The sequence below is a fragment of the Chrysemys picta genome, chromosome 2, assembly GCF_011386835.1.
Source record: "Chrysemys picta bellii isolate R12L10 chromosome 2, ASM1138683v2, whole genome shotgun sequence".
NCBI classification, from domain to species: domain Eukaryota; kingdom Metazoa; phylum Chordata; order Testudines; family Emydidae; genus Chrysemys; species Chrysemys picta.
Genome location: NC_088792.1, coordinates 17,952,135 through 17,968,155, shown reverse-complemented (window position 1 = coordinate 17,968,155; position 16,021 = coordinate 17,952,135). Strand labels below are relative to the sequence as shown.

Sequence of the window (16,021 nt, the reverse complement as noted above, 5' to 3'; positions counted from 1 at the left end):
GAGAAGAAGGCATGTTTTCATGTTAGAATTGGGACATGCAGGAATTCCCATAGTTTGTACCAGATCAGACTGTGAGACTCAAACCATTTTTTTTTTTTTTTTGGATTAAAAGAAAAAATTTCATAGCATGATTGGGTTTTTCTTTAAATTGTTTAGCCCAGACTCAGTTCTTCAAGCAAGATGGGAAAAAAAGGCCCAGAGTGGGGCAAAAGCCTTTCCTGGCTGCTAATCGCCATTTTATTGCACTCATAATTAAACCCGAGGCCTTTAAGTCATCCACATGCATACACATTTCCCCTCAGTCTCACTCTGCAATCCTTCCATTTGGGAGTGCCTCTTTCATTACGGGAGTAGGATCTACCTGCTCTCCCGGAATGGGTGCTCAGTAGAGCTGATTGGAAATTTTCTATCGGAAAATCATCCAGATGGAAAAAGTCCTTTTTACACAATTGAAATTTTCTGTGGGAAATTTTTTTTGTTTACTTTTCCATCAGGAAAAAGAAATGATGGCTGCCCACCTAGAAGGCTGTTGTGAATTTCTCTTTCTCCCACCTTTCCCCCAACTCCATGGCAGGACAGGTGGAAAGCCAGGATGTTCAGCCTCTCACCCCTCCCCCTTCTGAGCTCCACAAGCTGGAGAAGCAGGCAGACAATTAAGTTGACAAGAACCTTCCAGGTTGGCAACTAGGAAAATGAAAAATTCCATTTTGGTTTTCCTCTTCTCACAAAAAACGTCATGGTGTTTGACTTTTCATCCCTGTTTAGGGTGAAATTAATTTGGAAAAAGGTGACATTCTTCTTCGAGTAATGTCCGTATGGGATCTCCACTGTTGGTGTGTATGTGTCCCTGTGCTGCTGATCGGAGAAGTTTGGTAGCAGTCTTGTCCTGCCTGTGCATGTGCTGCTGCCCGCCTGCCATGAGGCTAGCCAGCATGTGTGGTCAATCCCTCATCAGTTCCTTCTCAGCCACCTTTGGCTAGAGACAGAGTCAGGGCTGTTCACTTGCGGATCGTTAACTCTCTTAAATTCACTAATTTTAGCTTATTTTGAAGCCCCTTTTTCTTTCTTTGCTTCATTTACATTTTATTTTGGCCATTGCCTAAAAAAAATAAGAAGAAAAGGACTTTGTCTTCTGTTGATCCCCTGTGGTGGGGCACCCCCCTGGAAAAGAGTATGCTCGGCTCCCTGGGCTTCAAAAAATGCCTCATTTGTAAAGAATCTCTCCCAGTGACTGATGGACACTCGCAGTGTGTTTGCTGCCTGGGAGAGAAACATATTCTACTGAAGTGTGGCTTGTGTCAGCAGCTTAAGCCCAGATCCAGGAAGGACAGAGAAATAAGGCTCAAACTTCTATTCATGGAGTCAATGCTTCAACCTCTAGAGGAGCAGGAGCCCTCACCACAGCCCTCTACTTCAAAGGGAGGTGATCTCCGAGAGACGCCTGCGAGACATTCACATAAGGCCTCTAAGAAAAGATCTATGGGTCCCCATCCCAAGCCCTGATCAAGCCAAAAACAATCCCTGGCTCGGTCAGTATCATCGGTACTGATGGCACCAATGCCATCTAGATCTGGTACCCAAGGCACGCGCAGTACAGAACCGACAGGGCAAGTCGGAATGCCTAAAGACCCAATAGGTGCAGGCAAAGAAGCATTGGTATCGCAGGGACATGAGAAACATAAAAGACCTGTCCCAGGGAAGGCTTCATCAGTATGGTCATCAACGCCGGTACTGCTGACAATACGCCAGGCACTGACAGACCCTGCTATCAGGTCCGCATCTCCGACACTGTCGGTACAAGCCTCTCAGCGCAGACAGCCTCCCCAGTACCAACGACCTCCTCACTGACAGATTTCCAGTGTGCAACGGATCTTTTGCTGTCTGACACATCAGACTCTCCTCTGCTCAGTACTGGGGCCTTGGTACTGAGTTCACCTAGAGCCCTTGGCTCATCGACAAGCTCCTGCCATGCACTGCTCTTTTCGTTGTTGGAATCAGAAAGTGAGCAAGAGGACCTAGCTTCCCAATACTCTTCTCACTGCCGTAAGGAGCCCAGTTTCACTATGGACCCCAGGCATACCGCCCCTCTGACCCACAGCCTCCCTGGTTGGGCAACCATGGTACCAACCATCAGGCCCCTTCCCATCATAATGGCCACACTGGGACCTCTGGCAGGCCCAAAGGCAGCAGGCCTCCATCACTGCCAGTGTGGCCTACCAACAGCCAAGGAAGTACTCTCCTTCAGCCTCTGCCTCGAGGGCCTCTGAACCCCCCGAACAGGCAAGGAACCAGAGGCTGAAGTTGAGGAGGAAGTCACTCCTCCAGCACACTTCTCGTCATCGTCACCAGACGAGATGGTGATGCTCCCTCCGCCATCTGTGGTGGATGACTTTAAACTGTTTGAGGACTTGGCACAGAGGGTGGCAGAGACACTCCAAATACTTTTACAAGAGGTGTCTGAGTCGCACCACAAGCTGGTGGACATCCTCTATCTCCTCCAAGGTCACCCTCCCTATTAATAAGGTCTGCTGGACCCCGCCAAGGTGATATGGCAGACCCCCGTGTCTGTCCCACCAACTTGTAAGAGAGCGAACGAGAAATATTATGTACGAGCAAAGGACACGGAATTCCTGTTCTCACACCCGCCTCCCAGTTCAATTATTATGGACGCAGTTAACTGCAAAGGCCACCAACACCACTTTAAATCCAACTCTTATGACTGGAACAGGAAATGCAGTGCCTGGACCTGTTTAGCAGGAAGGCCTACTCCTAAATATGAACCATGTGAAGCTTATTTCTTTTATTGAACAGCTCCCCGATTCTCACAAGGACCAATTTAAAACCTTGGTTCACGATGGCCAGCTGATGGCACAAAGTCTCTCTAGTTTGCACTTGATGCAGCTGACAGGACAGTACATTCTATTTTGACTGCCATTGTGATGAGACGGGCTTCATCTCTCCAGCTTCCCCAAGGAGGTTCAAATGATGGTGGAGGACCTCCCCTTTGAGGGAACAAAATTATTTGCTGAAAAGACTGATGCCTCCCTCCAGAGGTTAAAAGATTCGAAGGCCACTCTTCGATCCCTCAGGATCCCTTGTGGATACCCAGCTGAATATAGTGATGCGGTGTATCACGGGAACCCTTAAGTCGACTCCAAAGCCATGGCTACCTGTTCTGTCTAACATCACTCCCCCACTGATACGCCAAACTGCTGTGACATTCCACAAAGCTCAGCGAATCCGAGAAAACAGATGTTTTCCTATCCATCAAGACCTTGATAACGCCCACCTCCCCCACAGCGTCTTGCAAGCTTGCAACAAAGAGCACCTACACAGTAGTTTCATATATACCTATTGTGGATGCCAAACCAGCTGACATGAAAGAAAGAATGGAGATATCCTCTCTCCTAGAACTGGAAGGGACCTTGAAAGGTCATTGAGTCCAGCCCCCTGCCTTCACTAGCAGGACCAAGTACTGATTTTGCCCCAGATCCCTAAGTGGCCCCCTCAAGGATTGAACTCACAACGCTGGGTTAGCAGGCCAATGCTCAAACCACTGAGCTATTCCTCCCCCCCACATGGCCACAATCTATATCACAATGCTGAAATGTAAGGAAATGACAGCAGCATGCCATTCAGATCATGGATCAGCAGCTGAAGGCTGTTGCTCAGCAAGTGACATGGACTCTCCCAAATGAACTTAATACCAATGTGATTTTTCTGATTGGTTTTCACGCCCCGTGCTGCTTTACTGCATGTATTGGGAAATTTTGGGGAAAAACAGGATTGCGAGACCTTCTCGTTGATTCTGATGGATTTGCAGTGTGTACTGCAGGTCAAATGATTGCTAGTTAGCAATTCAATCATGCTCTATGTGCCTTACTTCTAGCATTTGAGGCCCTGAGTGCTCTGGAACTTTATTCATTTGTTCAATGGTGTGAGCAAGGAAGAGGGACTCCTGTAGTTCCAGGGTTTGTCTGGCAAATGTTGGCTGACGCTCAAAAGGTGTTTGAATCTGAAGATACTGAGTCCTTTCAACATGTTGTTAAAGAGACGATGCTGTGACTCAGCATATGCTACCGCTACTGGAGGAATGTCAGATAAGGGGGTATGCCAAGCCTTCTACATTCAACTTCTGGGATTGTTTTCTCCGGGTTATGCAGATACTGCTTCTAAATGTCTGTGCAGAGTGAGAGGAGGATTGGAAACTTCACCTACATTCACACACAGTATACCAGGCTGCCATGTTCTTTTACTGCAGACCGGCCCAACTATGCCAGGTGGATACCAATCTACATTCTTCATATGTTAAATCTCCCTGAAGAAGTACGCAGTGCCTTTGAATCTGGGGCATTTGTTGTGCGTCAGACTCCTGGTTCTTTCAGCAGAATTTGGAGTCGTCGTCGTCGTCTTTTGTATGGCTGGTGTAGAGCAGCAACTACAATTTCACCTGAAGTTGATTGAGTGAAATAGCTACATCAGGAGTAGCAGAATTTATTGCAATAATGCCTCCTTCATATTTATAAATTGGGCAGTAGGTAGTGATATGTTCAATGGTCTGTTGTGAGGAAACACATTCACACACTGGGGAGTCCTTGATTTTCCATTTGTGCAATAGATGTCCGCATCTGCCATGGTTGGTTCGGATTCAGTTCAGAGTTGACCAAGATGACTGTGGAAGGTCAAACCCAGGAACCTTCTGTGTGGGATCTGGCTTATTTTTTGTGTCTTGTTTAGATAAATTCATGGAGGATAGGTCCATCAATGGCTATTAGCCAGGATGGGCAGGGGTGGGCAACAGGGGATGGATCACTTGATCATTACCTGTTCTGTTCATTCCCTCTGGGGCACCTGGCATTGGCCACTTTTGGAAGACAGGGTACTGGTCTAGATGGACCCTTGATCTGACCCAATATGGCCATTCTTATGTTCTTGTACACCTGGATACAAAAGAAAGTATAACCCTCAGCTAGCATTCAAGCCTCACTCACAATGCTCATCTCAATACTCATCCCAGTATCCATCTCAATATCCACAGAGATCGTAAGACCCTCAGAGGAAGAAGTCCAGGTTCTGCAGACAAAAGTCATCGGTATCTCAGCAAACTTCCTCTCAGCCCTCCATCTCACAGAGACAGTTTTGAAGGGTTGATCAAGGTGTCTGTAGAACACTTTCCCCGTTTCATGCTGGAAAACCTCACCCATCCCTTCAGAGATCGTCTCACCTTATTCCGCAGAACCTGGGAACAGATCAACTTCAAGAAATGGGTGTTGGAGATCATCCAAGATGGAAGCTCCATCTATTTCTCCTCCCTCCCAAACACCCTTCCCTGTCCCTCTTCAGTGACCCTTCTCACAAGAGCGTTCTACATCAGGAGATAAACCACCTCCTCAGCGTAGGAGCCATAGAGCCACTGCCCACACTTCTAGTTTCATTACTTCCTGATATTGAATTAAAAAGGGGGTTGCAGACCCATACTGGACTTCAGAGCACTCAACAAGTTTATCAAGCCTCAGAAGTTCAAGATGGTCACGTTATCTACGATCATTCCAGTGTTAGAAAAAAGGAGACTGGTTCTCCGCCCTCAACCTCCAAGATGCTTATTTTCACATCTCGATCATACTGAGCCACACAGATGTTACCTCAGGTTCATGCTAGGCCAAGACCACTACTAATACAGAGTACTCCCTTTTGGCCTCTCATCAGCCCCAAGAGTATTCTCCAAGGTCCTCTCGGTAGTGGCGGCCCACTTACGCTGTCAAGTCGTCATGATTTATCCTTACCTGGATGACTGCCTTCTCAGGGCATGGTCCTTCACAGAAGCCCAGTGAGTCACTCAGACCACACTGGACCTGTTTCAGAATCTGGGCTTACAGATCAATGAACAAAAATTAACTTTAACCACCAGTACAGAGGCTAGAATTCATAGGAGCCAACCTTGACTCCATTCAGGTGAAAGCACTCTTCCCACATCGCAGATTTCTCAGTCTCTCCTTGTTGATAGAGAGAGTACAGTCCAGCCCCCAAATTTCAGCCAAACATTGCCTTCAGGTCCTGGGGCACATGGGTGTGGGCACATCGGTTATTGCTCATGCCAGATTACGCATGAGATGCTTCCAAGCATGGTTTGGTTCGGTTTACAGGCCAAACAGAGACAACATAAGCAAACTACCATCGATGCCCACCAGGGTTGAGCAATCCTTGGACTGGTGGAAGGATCCAGTAAACGTCTGTACAAGAATCCCATTTATTCGGTCTTACATTGGTGGTGAGGAATAGAGATGGGTATCCCTCATAGGATGGGGCACGCATCTCAATGGTCGCATAATACAGGGTAAATGGTCTCCAGCCAAGACATGCCTCCACATTAACCTGCTCGAACGCAGAGTGGTCAAAAACACGTGCACTCACTTCCTCCCACTGATCAAAGACATGCACACAAGGGTCACGATGGACAATATGACCTGCATTTATTACATAAACCATCAGGGAGGCGCCAGGTCTCATTACCTGTCTGTAGATACACTAAAACTATGGCACTGGTGTATCTCCCACAATATCTTAATATCAGCGGCCTACTTACCAGGAGTACACAACACAATGGAGGACCGTCTCAACCACAAATTCCCACATGACCATGAATGGGAGGCGATAGATTTGGTGGTACTCCACCACATATTCCGACAATGGGAGACACCGATAATAGACCTATTCGCTACTTACCAGAATAAGAAATGTCCACCGTACTGCTCCAGAGCCGGGATTGGACAACACTCCATGGGAGAGGCCCTCCTCCTTCCATGGGACAAGAGTCTTCTTTACGCCTTTCCCCAATTCCCTCTATAGCTGAAATAAAGAGCAAGCATCCTACTGGTTGCTCCCGCCTGGCCCAGATAGATGATGTATCCTTACCTGTCCCAGTTGGCAGTATGTCCACTGATGACTCTTCCAATCACTCCTTACCTTCTGTTGCAGATCAAGAGATGCACTCTCCATCCCAACCTGTGGATTCTGTGGCTCAAAGCCTGGCTCCTTCATGGTTCCAGCAGTGACAAAATGGTCGATGTTGGTATGGTGGGTCCCACGCTTTTCTTGGTTGGGGGGCTAAGACACCGCCGCTTGCCCCTGCTCTTAGGGCGCCGAGGGCCCTGCCAGTGGTCCGGGAAGGTGGTAGAATAGGGAAGCGGGGGAAGGGTCTGGGTTTGCTCCTCATTCTGAGCCCCAGCCTCTCTCAACTCCTGCGGGTTTCTTACTCTCTTCCCTTTTGGGTAGGGTTACTCTCAGTCCTTGACGCTGTGGGAGGGAGTCTGGTAAACTCTGATATTGTTGGTTTCGTGCTGCATTTTTCCAGTAATTCTTCCTTGAGATGGCCCATGAAGAGGTTGGTATATTAGGGAGATGATGAAATAGAGGAGTTTGGCAATGTGTAAGGGTGGATTTCTGAGTGTTGTATGTTATCTTGTTTGGAGTTTGAGGCAGACAGCTATGCTGTCATGGTGAGGGATGTTGGTATATTGGGAGGTGACATCCATGGTGGCAAGGATTGTGTTCTGGGAGGGTTGTTAATGTTGCAGAGTTTCTGGAGGAAGTTGGTAGTATCTCGGAGGAAGCTGGCTCTTTGTGTGGTGAGTGGTTTGAGGATGGTTTCTGCGAGTCCTGATATTCTTTCAGTAAGAGTTTTGTGGCCAGATATGATGGGTCTGCCTGGGATCCCTTGTTAGTGTATGTTGGCAAACATGTAGATGGTCCCAGGGGTGAGTTTGTGGAGGATGAGTTTATAGAGTTTTTTTTTTTCTTGGAGTTGTTTTGGGGAAGGATTTAATGGTATCTTTAAACTCCTGTGTGAATTGTGGTGTGTGGTTGCCTTTGAGTTCTTTATAGTAGCTAGTGTCAGAGATTTTTCTGTTGGCCTCGTTGATGTGGTCTTCATGATTAAGGACTACAATGGTGTACCCTATATCTGCTGGTTTGATCACCATCTGGTAGTTTGATTTCAGGGACTGTATAGCTATCCTCTCGGTGATACAGTCACTGTGATCGATGTAATATTTGTTGAGGATTTCACAGTCAATTTTTTTCCTGAAACAATTGATATAATGATCCATCGTGTGGTTTAGTCTGCTGGGCGGTGTCCAGTCAGATTTTTTTTTTATGACTTTTGGTGGGGATGTTGTAGTTGTGGTTATGAAAGAATTCCTTGAGGCAGAGTCATCTGAAGTATTCTTCTAATTCTCCACATGTTAGTATAGTATCAAATTCTGTGTTGGGGAAGAAAATTCATTTCTCTGGAGAATACAGATACCCCTTACCAGAATGAAGTAGCTTTGATAGGTTCATGATGTGTAATGTCTGTGTGGTGGGTCATTATGTCTTGATTTCTCCCGGGGTGGTGATCTGTTGGTGATGGTGATTGTTGTAGTTGGTTCCACTTTTTTTGCTTTTGTGTTGGATGGCTTTCATCAGGGTTTTTTTTTTTTTTAATAGTTGTTTTGGGTTTACTGTGTGATCTCCAGGCAAGTTTCCTGATTTTCTTTTCTTCGGTTGTTAGGAGAATTTAATGATTTCTTATTTGAGGTGGTCTCTTCTGGAGTATATATGGTGCAGGAGATGGTTCCTGAGTTTTTCTGAGTTCCTTCTGCAAAACTGTTCTGCATATTTGGAATTGGATGTAGTGGTCAAAGGATTATAAATGTTGAGTCCTCTGGGGATGGTATTGTGTTTCTTGCATTTACTCAGAAGGTGATGTCGCTGCTCAGTCTGACTTCATGTTGTGAAGTTTCCGTTTTACATGACAAAATTTGATATCTTCCATAGTTGTTTGCAGTGTTGTTGTAGTTGTGTTGGTCCCAGGATATTGAGAGAGACAAGGTAGGTGAGGTAATATCTTTTCATTAATCTTAGTTATTTTGCTTGGACATAATCTAGAGCACTGTACCAAAACTGGTGTTTTTCATGATAACCACAGTTAGAGTTGCCAATTTTGGTTGGACATATTCCTAGAGGTTTCATCACATGACATCATCTTTAATTCCTGGGGACTTCAGGGCAGTCCTGGAGGGTTGGCAACCCTAAGTGTGTTTTCTGTCTTACTCAGATAAATATTTAAATTTGTAGTACAAGAGGTGATCAGTGTCTGTAGCAGAATTTAAAATAATCACAACAAAAGGTACAAGCTGGAAAGTGTGGTTGCTTTGGAGGTGGAGATAGGAAAAGATAATCAAGGCTAGTTTAAGCAAATCTGTGGAAACCTGCCAAGCCATTGCATTACCAAGCTCTCCACTCTGGCCCTCGATGCAAGCCCCCCTCCACGGCAGGCAGGGCTACCCGGAACGCAGGGGCTTTAGGGGCTGCAGGGCCCTGGGCTAAGGGGGCCCTGGCCTGCAGCGCTAAAGCCCCTTTTGGAATGCGGACCTGCGAGCACGGGCAGCCTCGCAGCCAGCGTCTGGAGAGAAGCGGCACTTTCCCCTTCAAAGTGCCGCTTCTCTCCGGCTGGGGGGAAAGGGGCAGCTTCCCAGCTTGCTCGCTCCCTCCCTCCCAGAAAGTCCTAAGCGCTGCCAAACAGCTGTTTGGCAGCGGGGGAAGCGCTGGGAGGGAGGAAGGGAGGCGGAGAAGAGGAACTTGTAAAGTCAGCCAAACAACGTTATAAGGGAGCATTGCACAACTTTATACGAGTATGTTCCCTAATGGAGCAGCAACGTAACTTTGAAACAGTGTTAAGTGGGAGGACGTTAAGTGAGGAGGTACTGTACTCCAGAAAGCCTTTGCTCCAGATGTTATCCCCATGGATTGATTTAGCTTTTGAAAGATTAGTTAGCAGCAGTTTTAGACTTTGATAGATATTTTTGTAGCATTCAGTCTAGTCTGAGATAAAACTAATTTGCCTTTACTAAAAACAAAAAAATAAAAAATGTACAATTACTCTGCTAAGTCAGGCTATGAATTTGAGAGGCAGTCAGTGATTTGGAATAACAGAATGCAGTGTGTGAGTAAAACTCTAAGGCACTTTGTGCTGCTCTTCCAGCATTAAAAAAGGGGGTGATTTTTAAAAATGAAAATCTTTGCTGAGATGTGTGCTTCGTTTTTGAAGCAGAAGAGCGGCTGAACAGTTCCAGCTCTGCATGAAGCCTAGAAACACCTTCTAGGTAAAACTTTCTGCAATAAAGACTGGCTATCGGGCCTAAAACCTGATTTGGAGGGACCACGCTGATGGCGAAAAGGAAGTTCTGTCTCCATGCTCAGTTATGGTGAAATCCTGGCCCCATAGAACTGCTCAGGAGTTTTGCTATTGACTTCAATGGGGCCAGGATTTCACCCTTGGTCTTTGGCCTCTTTGAGACTGGCAGCATAGGTGCCAGTTGTGCTGGTGTTTTTGCCATTGAACATTTGCTCAGTAGAAACTGGACTGAGACCATTAAATTTATTTCACTCACATCACGGACCAGCCAACTTTTAGTGATATAGAGGTGACAAGCTTTGCATTCTGAGATGTCTGTGAGATTTGGGAAATCAGTCTGTACAACTTCTGAATTCTGGTTGATATTATGAACTGTTGCTATCAAAATTGCTGTTGTCATGAATAATACTCTCTGTGTGTGTTTGCCATGGGCTGGCAAGGTGCTGTAATGTCCCTGCCAGACCGGGGACAATGGTGCATTGTGAGAACTCAGTGACCACCTGTTCAGGATAAAGCTTTTTAGGACAAGAGGTTTGCTTGAGCTTGGAGAAGATACCGTCTCCTCCTCTCTGAAGGGAAGTGGAGAGCCGTAGAGAGTTATCAAAGCAGGACAAAGAGATGGGTGACCCCCCCCCCCCCAAAAAGGTTGTAAAAGGACTCACATGGGGAACATCCACAGAGCGCGACAGGAAGTTTGAGCAGGAGGAAGGGAATGGATTGGCCAGAGTCGGAGTAAATGAGCCAGAGGAGAAACTCCTGTGTTTCAGCACAAAACAGTGCTGAAAGTGTACAAGTGACTCACTGCAATAAAAGGATGCTGGACAGCCCCAGTGATCTCTTCGGGGTCTTTGGCCATTTGCACCAGCTCAAGATGGTGGAAACTGCTGCAGGAGTCTGATGAGTTGGAGGAACCCTGCCTACCTGAGCATAGATGGTTCTCCAAGAACACCTCAGGAAAGGGTGAGCTAGAGCAGTGGTTCCCAACCTTTCCAGACTACTGTACAGGAGTCTGATTTGTCTTGCATACCCCAAGTTTCACCTCACTTAAAAACTCCTTGCTTACAACATCAGACATAGAAATACAAAAGTGTCACTACTGCTGAAAAATTGCTGACTTTCTCATTTTTACCATACAACTATAAAATAAATCAATCGGAATATTAAAAATATTGTACTTACCGTTCAGTGTATAATTTATTGAGCAGTATAAAAAAGTAATTGTATGAAGTTTTAGTTTGTACTGATTTTGCTGGTGCTTCATACGTAGTCTGTTGTAAAACTAGACAAATATCTAGATGAGTTGATGTCCCCTGAAAGATCTCTGCGTACCCCCAGGGGTACACGTACCCCTAGTTGAGAACCACTGAGCTAGAGTGAGGGGCACTGCATTCAGGATGTTTGTTGTTTTCTATATGATCTGTACGTTCTCTGTATTTCTTGTGCTTAAGTAAAGAGCAATAGTGACTTCTGTGCAAAGGGTCAGTGTGTTATGTGCTACACTTACCACGTGGCTCCTTGAAGGGGTAACCAGAAGTCTCACAGCTAGGAGTAGAGTTCTAGGAGAGGGTGTGGTTAAGCTACTGGGGTATCTTGAGGGTTAGCACTGGTTCTGGGGCCTAAGCTGTGGGGCTCCATTTTCATGAAGGGGTAACAGATTGAGAGTCGGTGCCCAGGAAATATGCCAGAGGTGAAGGGAGGAAACAGTACAGCAGCGTGGTGAGACCCAGAGAAGTCAGTGTCTGGATCCCCTTATGCTAGTCTGGTGAGCCACCGGCAGGAGGTGCCCAACCAGCTCTGTGGCAGTCCAGTCCCCAAATGGTTTATTTTGTTTGTTTTTTGTTTGTTTTTTAATCCTTAAAGAAAACTTAATTTCCTTCCCTTGATGTTGGAGTTTCTCGGTGTGCCCCTTTTCCTAGTAATAGGGTCCATTCTGGGATTGTAGGTGACGCTGAGCAAAGCTGAACATTTAAACTATCCTAAAGAAATTTTTTTCAATGGACTTCTTATTCAGAAAGAAAGTGCTAACAAAACTCCTATTTTTTTCCAGCTCCCACTTTCGGAGTTTGCATTGTTTTGCCAGCATATATTTTTTGGGTTTAATTACATTCTCTGCATTTTCAACCTGACGTATATATTTATCTTCATTTATAGAGCGCTCTTCATCCAGGGATTTCAAAGCAACTTGCAAAATTGAGTAAATGTCACTATCCTCTTATTACAGTGGAGGCAATAGAGGCACTGCGAGGTTATGTGATTTTCCTATCCTCATAGAGTGGACCAGTGACAGAGTTAGCAATAGAACTCATGTCCCATGACTACCAGTCTTGTACTTTATCCACTAGATTACGCTGCCTCCCCTGAAACATTAGAATGTAGTGCAACCTAAGTTATTTGAATCTTCCTATCAGAGGGGTAGCCATGTTAGTCTGTATCCACAAAAACAACGAGGAATCCAGTGGCACCTTAAAGTGCCACCGGACTCCTTCTTAAATCTTCCTGTTACCAAAAACAGGATCCTGGTCTCCAGCGTGTTATTTTAATTACATATTAAAAAATTCCTGAACCCCCAAACTTATTAAGTGGCCCATGACATTTGGACATCTAGGCTGTTCAGTACTTCCTTACCCATTTGTGTAATTTGCTCATCCTTAACCCCTTTAGAGTTAATAAGACAGGTTGCTGTATTCTTGTAATTGAATCTTCTAATGTGTCTGAAGCATTTTTGGCACGCACCCTGCAGCAGCAGATAAAACTGTTGCCTGTATTATCCTGGGTTACCTAGTGTTTCTGCCGTCCTCTTGTTGTGCTGTGATGGGAATCAAGAACACACCCAGCCCTGCTCCCCATCTGTTGCAGCATCAGAATCAGTAGCAGAGCCTGAACTGTTTTAATTCAGTTGCCTTTTAGGAGAGGTTTTTAATGCTGTTCTTCTATGAACATTTCAAGCCACGCTGCAGGATTTTTCAGAGCTGTAAGTCAGAATTTGTGTGAATCATCTGTGTTTTGTAAGAGACTTGTTATAAAGGGAATGGGGATTGTATTCATTTAGAAGGAGGCATGAATGCACTGCAAGACTCTGCTGGGAGCAGACATACTTAAGACAGTCTGAGAAAGGTATGGTCCTCGCATATTTTGTTTTTGTCATGTTTTGTCTCTTTTGCATGCACGACTGGCAGAGTTGATGCTCTCTTTTTAGAGCATTTAATTCCAGTAGATATTTCAAGGCTGAACAAAATGTTTTTATCTAGCACAAACAATTTTGTGGGTTTTTTCCTTGCATAACTTTTCTTAGTGATTTGAAAAGAGAGATTAGCTTTGTGGGGTGTGTGTATTTAATTTCTTCTGAAAACCATCTGGTCTCTGCATCCTGCAGTCTCTGTCTTCTCAAACTGCTTGTATAGGGGAAGCTGCAACTGCTATCCAGTTAGTGGCTGTTGCTACTTAACAACCACCAAAAATCCTGATTTGTTGGAAAGTTCCTTCGTTTAAACCTTATTTTGTTGATACTCGTTTTTTTCCAATTTGAGATTTGCTAAAATTTGGCTTAATAATGATTCACACTGTAGGCAACTCTGATTTCTGCTGCATATGTTTCCCTTCTGTTTTTCTTTTATGTCACCAGACTTAATGGTGAACACCCAACAATTGGCCTCTTAGGTATTGATTTCCTCCTAAAGCTCAGGCCTGTCATCTCCCAGAATCAGCCTAAAATGTAACAATTGAAAGAGGTCTAATACCTGAGTGTTACTAGAGTGCATGTGTACAAGTATTTGAAATTATTTGGGTAAAGGAGGCAATATTTGTATGTTTTGCTTATGTATTACCGTCTTTTGGCTTCTGATTCAGGCCATGCTTTCAGGTACATGGCAGGTCATGAGAACATAGGATATCTGACCTTGGAGAATTGATTTCAGTTTCAGACAGCTGCAGCCGCAGATGGGGTGAAAAGCCAAGAATCGCTGCAAAGTGGAGATTGGACAAACTAAGAGCACCTAGGGGAGATCAGAAAGATCTTAAGTGACTGAAATGTGGTTGTTAAGGACCAGGAGCATCTATCGGAAGAGGAAATGACTGAAAAGGAGATGAAATGGACCCTATTGACATGGGACCAAGCCCTTGTTTTTCCAGGTGCTGACTTGATCAACAGGGAGGCAGGAAACCCAGAAGGGGAGGAGTCTGTCATGCTTATTTTTGTCTTGGTTTTATTGTTGATTTAGTTCTTCTGTAGATTTTTAGTGGCAGGGAGCAGCGCCTCTCCACTTGCAGATGTCTGTGAACAGGTGGGTCACAGTACCACCTCACTGTCAGACAGAAAACTATGGCCACTGGCTCTGATCTAAAGAATTATTAGTAGGATCCGATAGACCAAAGTTGTTCTTCGATTGCTTGCTCATGTCCATTCCATTTTAGGTGTGTGTGCTCGCCACATGCACTGGTGCTAGAAGTTTTCCCCTCAGTGGTATCCGTAGGGGACTGGCTTTGGTGCTTTCTGGAGTGGCGCACATATGCTGCGGTATAAGGAGCACTGCTGGCTTCCCGCTCCCTCAGTTCCTTCTTACTGCCAGTGACAGTGCTGGAACGTGTCCTTGCCTCGGCAAGCTTACATCTCTCAACTGTGTCTAGTTGCGAACTTTTTATATATAGTTGTTAAAAACGTTGGTAGTTTTATAGTTCCCTTAGCGTTAGAGTTAGTAATAGTTTGTCAGTCCCAAACGGGACTTGGCCTAGGGACAGGGAATGCCTCGGTCCCTGGGCTTCAAACCTTGTGACTGTTGTAAGAAACCCATGGCCAGTAATCTCCATAGAAGCTGTCTGAAGTATTTAGAGGACGGGTCTCAAACTCAGTTTACCTTAGGGCCAGTGCCAGTCCTCAGATCCTCCCAGCAGGCCAATAATGTCACTGAAGATCGTGTTCAGAAAAGAAAATGGTTATCTTGTATATTTTATTTCTAATTTCTTAGAAATAATAAAACTGTCATAAAACTTTATACAATTCTTTGGCTGCCAGAGAGTTTTTAGAGTTTGCCAGACACCTGGCAACGCTCCAGTTCTGTCAGTTTGTTAATGTTTGGCCTCAGTGACTGAGCAGTTGCAACCTTCAATGTTGCAGCAAGGTGTGCATCGGACAGTTGTGTTCAGTATTTTGACTTGTTTATATTAATTGTGGAAAAAAGTGACAGTGCCTCCATGGCTGACTCTGCCTGGCAACTAATGATGCTGCCTCCATGGCTAACTCTGCCCAGCAACTAGTGATGATATCTCTGTCCCTTTCCCCCAGCCAATGGGAGCTGCGGGGGGCAGCGCCTGCAGCAGACAGAGCTGGCAGCATGGCTGCATGCGTCTCTCCTCCATGGGCCACAGTGAGGACATTCTTGGGCCGCAGATAGCCCGTGGGCTGGAACTTTGAGACCCCTGGTTTAGGGGAAACCCACGTTCGCAACAAGTGTTGCATTTGTAAGAGCTTTGGACCGCAGACCAAAAAAGGAGCGGGACATTCATCTCCGAGTGCTCCTTATGGAGTTGGCCCTTGCACCAGCCTTGGAGCCGATGAGATCGGACTCTGCTCCTAGCACTGCGGCCTCGGTGCAGAGCATGCCACTGTCACTGACCTCAGACTGGTGCCGATCCCCATCCCCAGTACGGGCTAAAAAACAACGAAAGGCCGGGAGTGGGGACGTTCTTTTACGTCCTGTAAAGGGAAGGAGAGAGTCGGAGGAGAGCAAAGACCCGCACGGGGCAGCTCTGGATAGTGGCCAGGCTCCGACTCCCACTGAGTGGTCAAGCCCACTCGAAGACCCACCCGCCACCCCGGGAAGTGGCAGAGGCACTCAGCGTGTGGCAGTGCCA

The 16,021-nt window shown here is 45.8% G+C and overlaps 1 protein-coding gene across 18 annotated transcripts in view; it reads left to right on the top strand.

Annotated features, from left to right (window-relative positions):
- PRKAG2 (protein kinase AMP-activated non-catalytic subunit gamma 2) overlaps positions 1-16,021 on the top strand; it is a 403,066-nt gene that overhangs the window by 65,671 nt on the left and 321,374 nt on the right. Inside the window, exon 1 of one of the 18 annotated variants that reach the window (XM_065586732.1) lies at positions 13,023-13,145. The exons of 15 other annotated variants lie outside the window; for them this stretch is intronic. In XM_065586732.1, the coding sequence (XP_065442804.1) occupies positions 13,107-13,145 (39 nt within the window). In that variant the 5' untranslated portion in view covers positions 13,023-13,106. Of the gene's footprint in view, positions 1-13,022; positions 13,146-13,215; positions 13,289-16,021 lie in introns of those variants that run through there. 2 more of the 18 variants (XM_065586738.1, XM_065586736.1) reach the window with 2 other exon arrangements.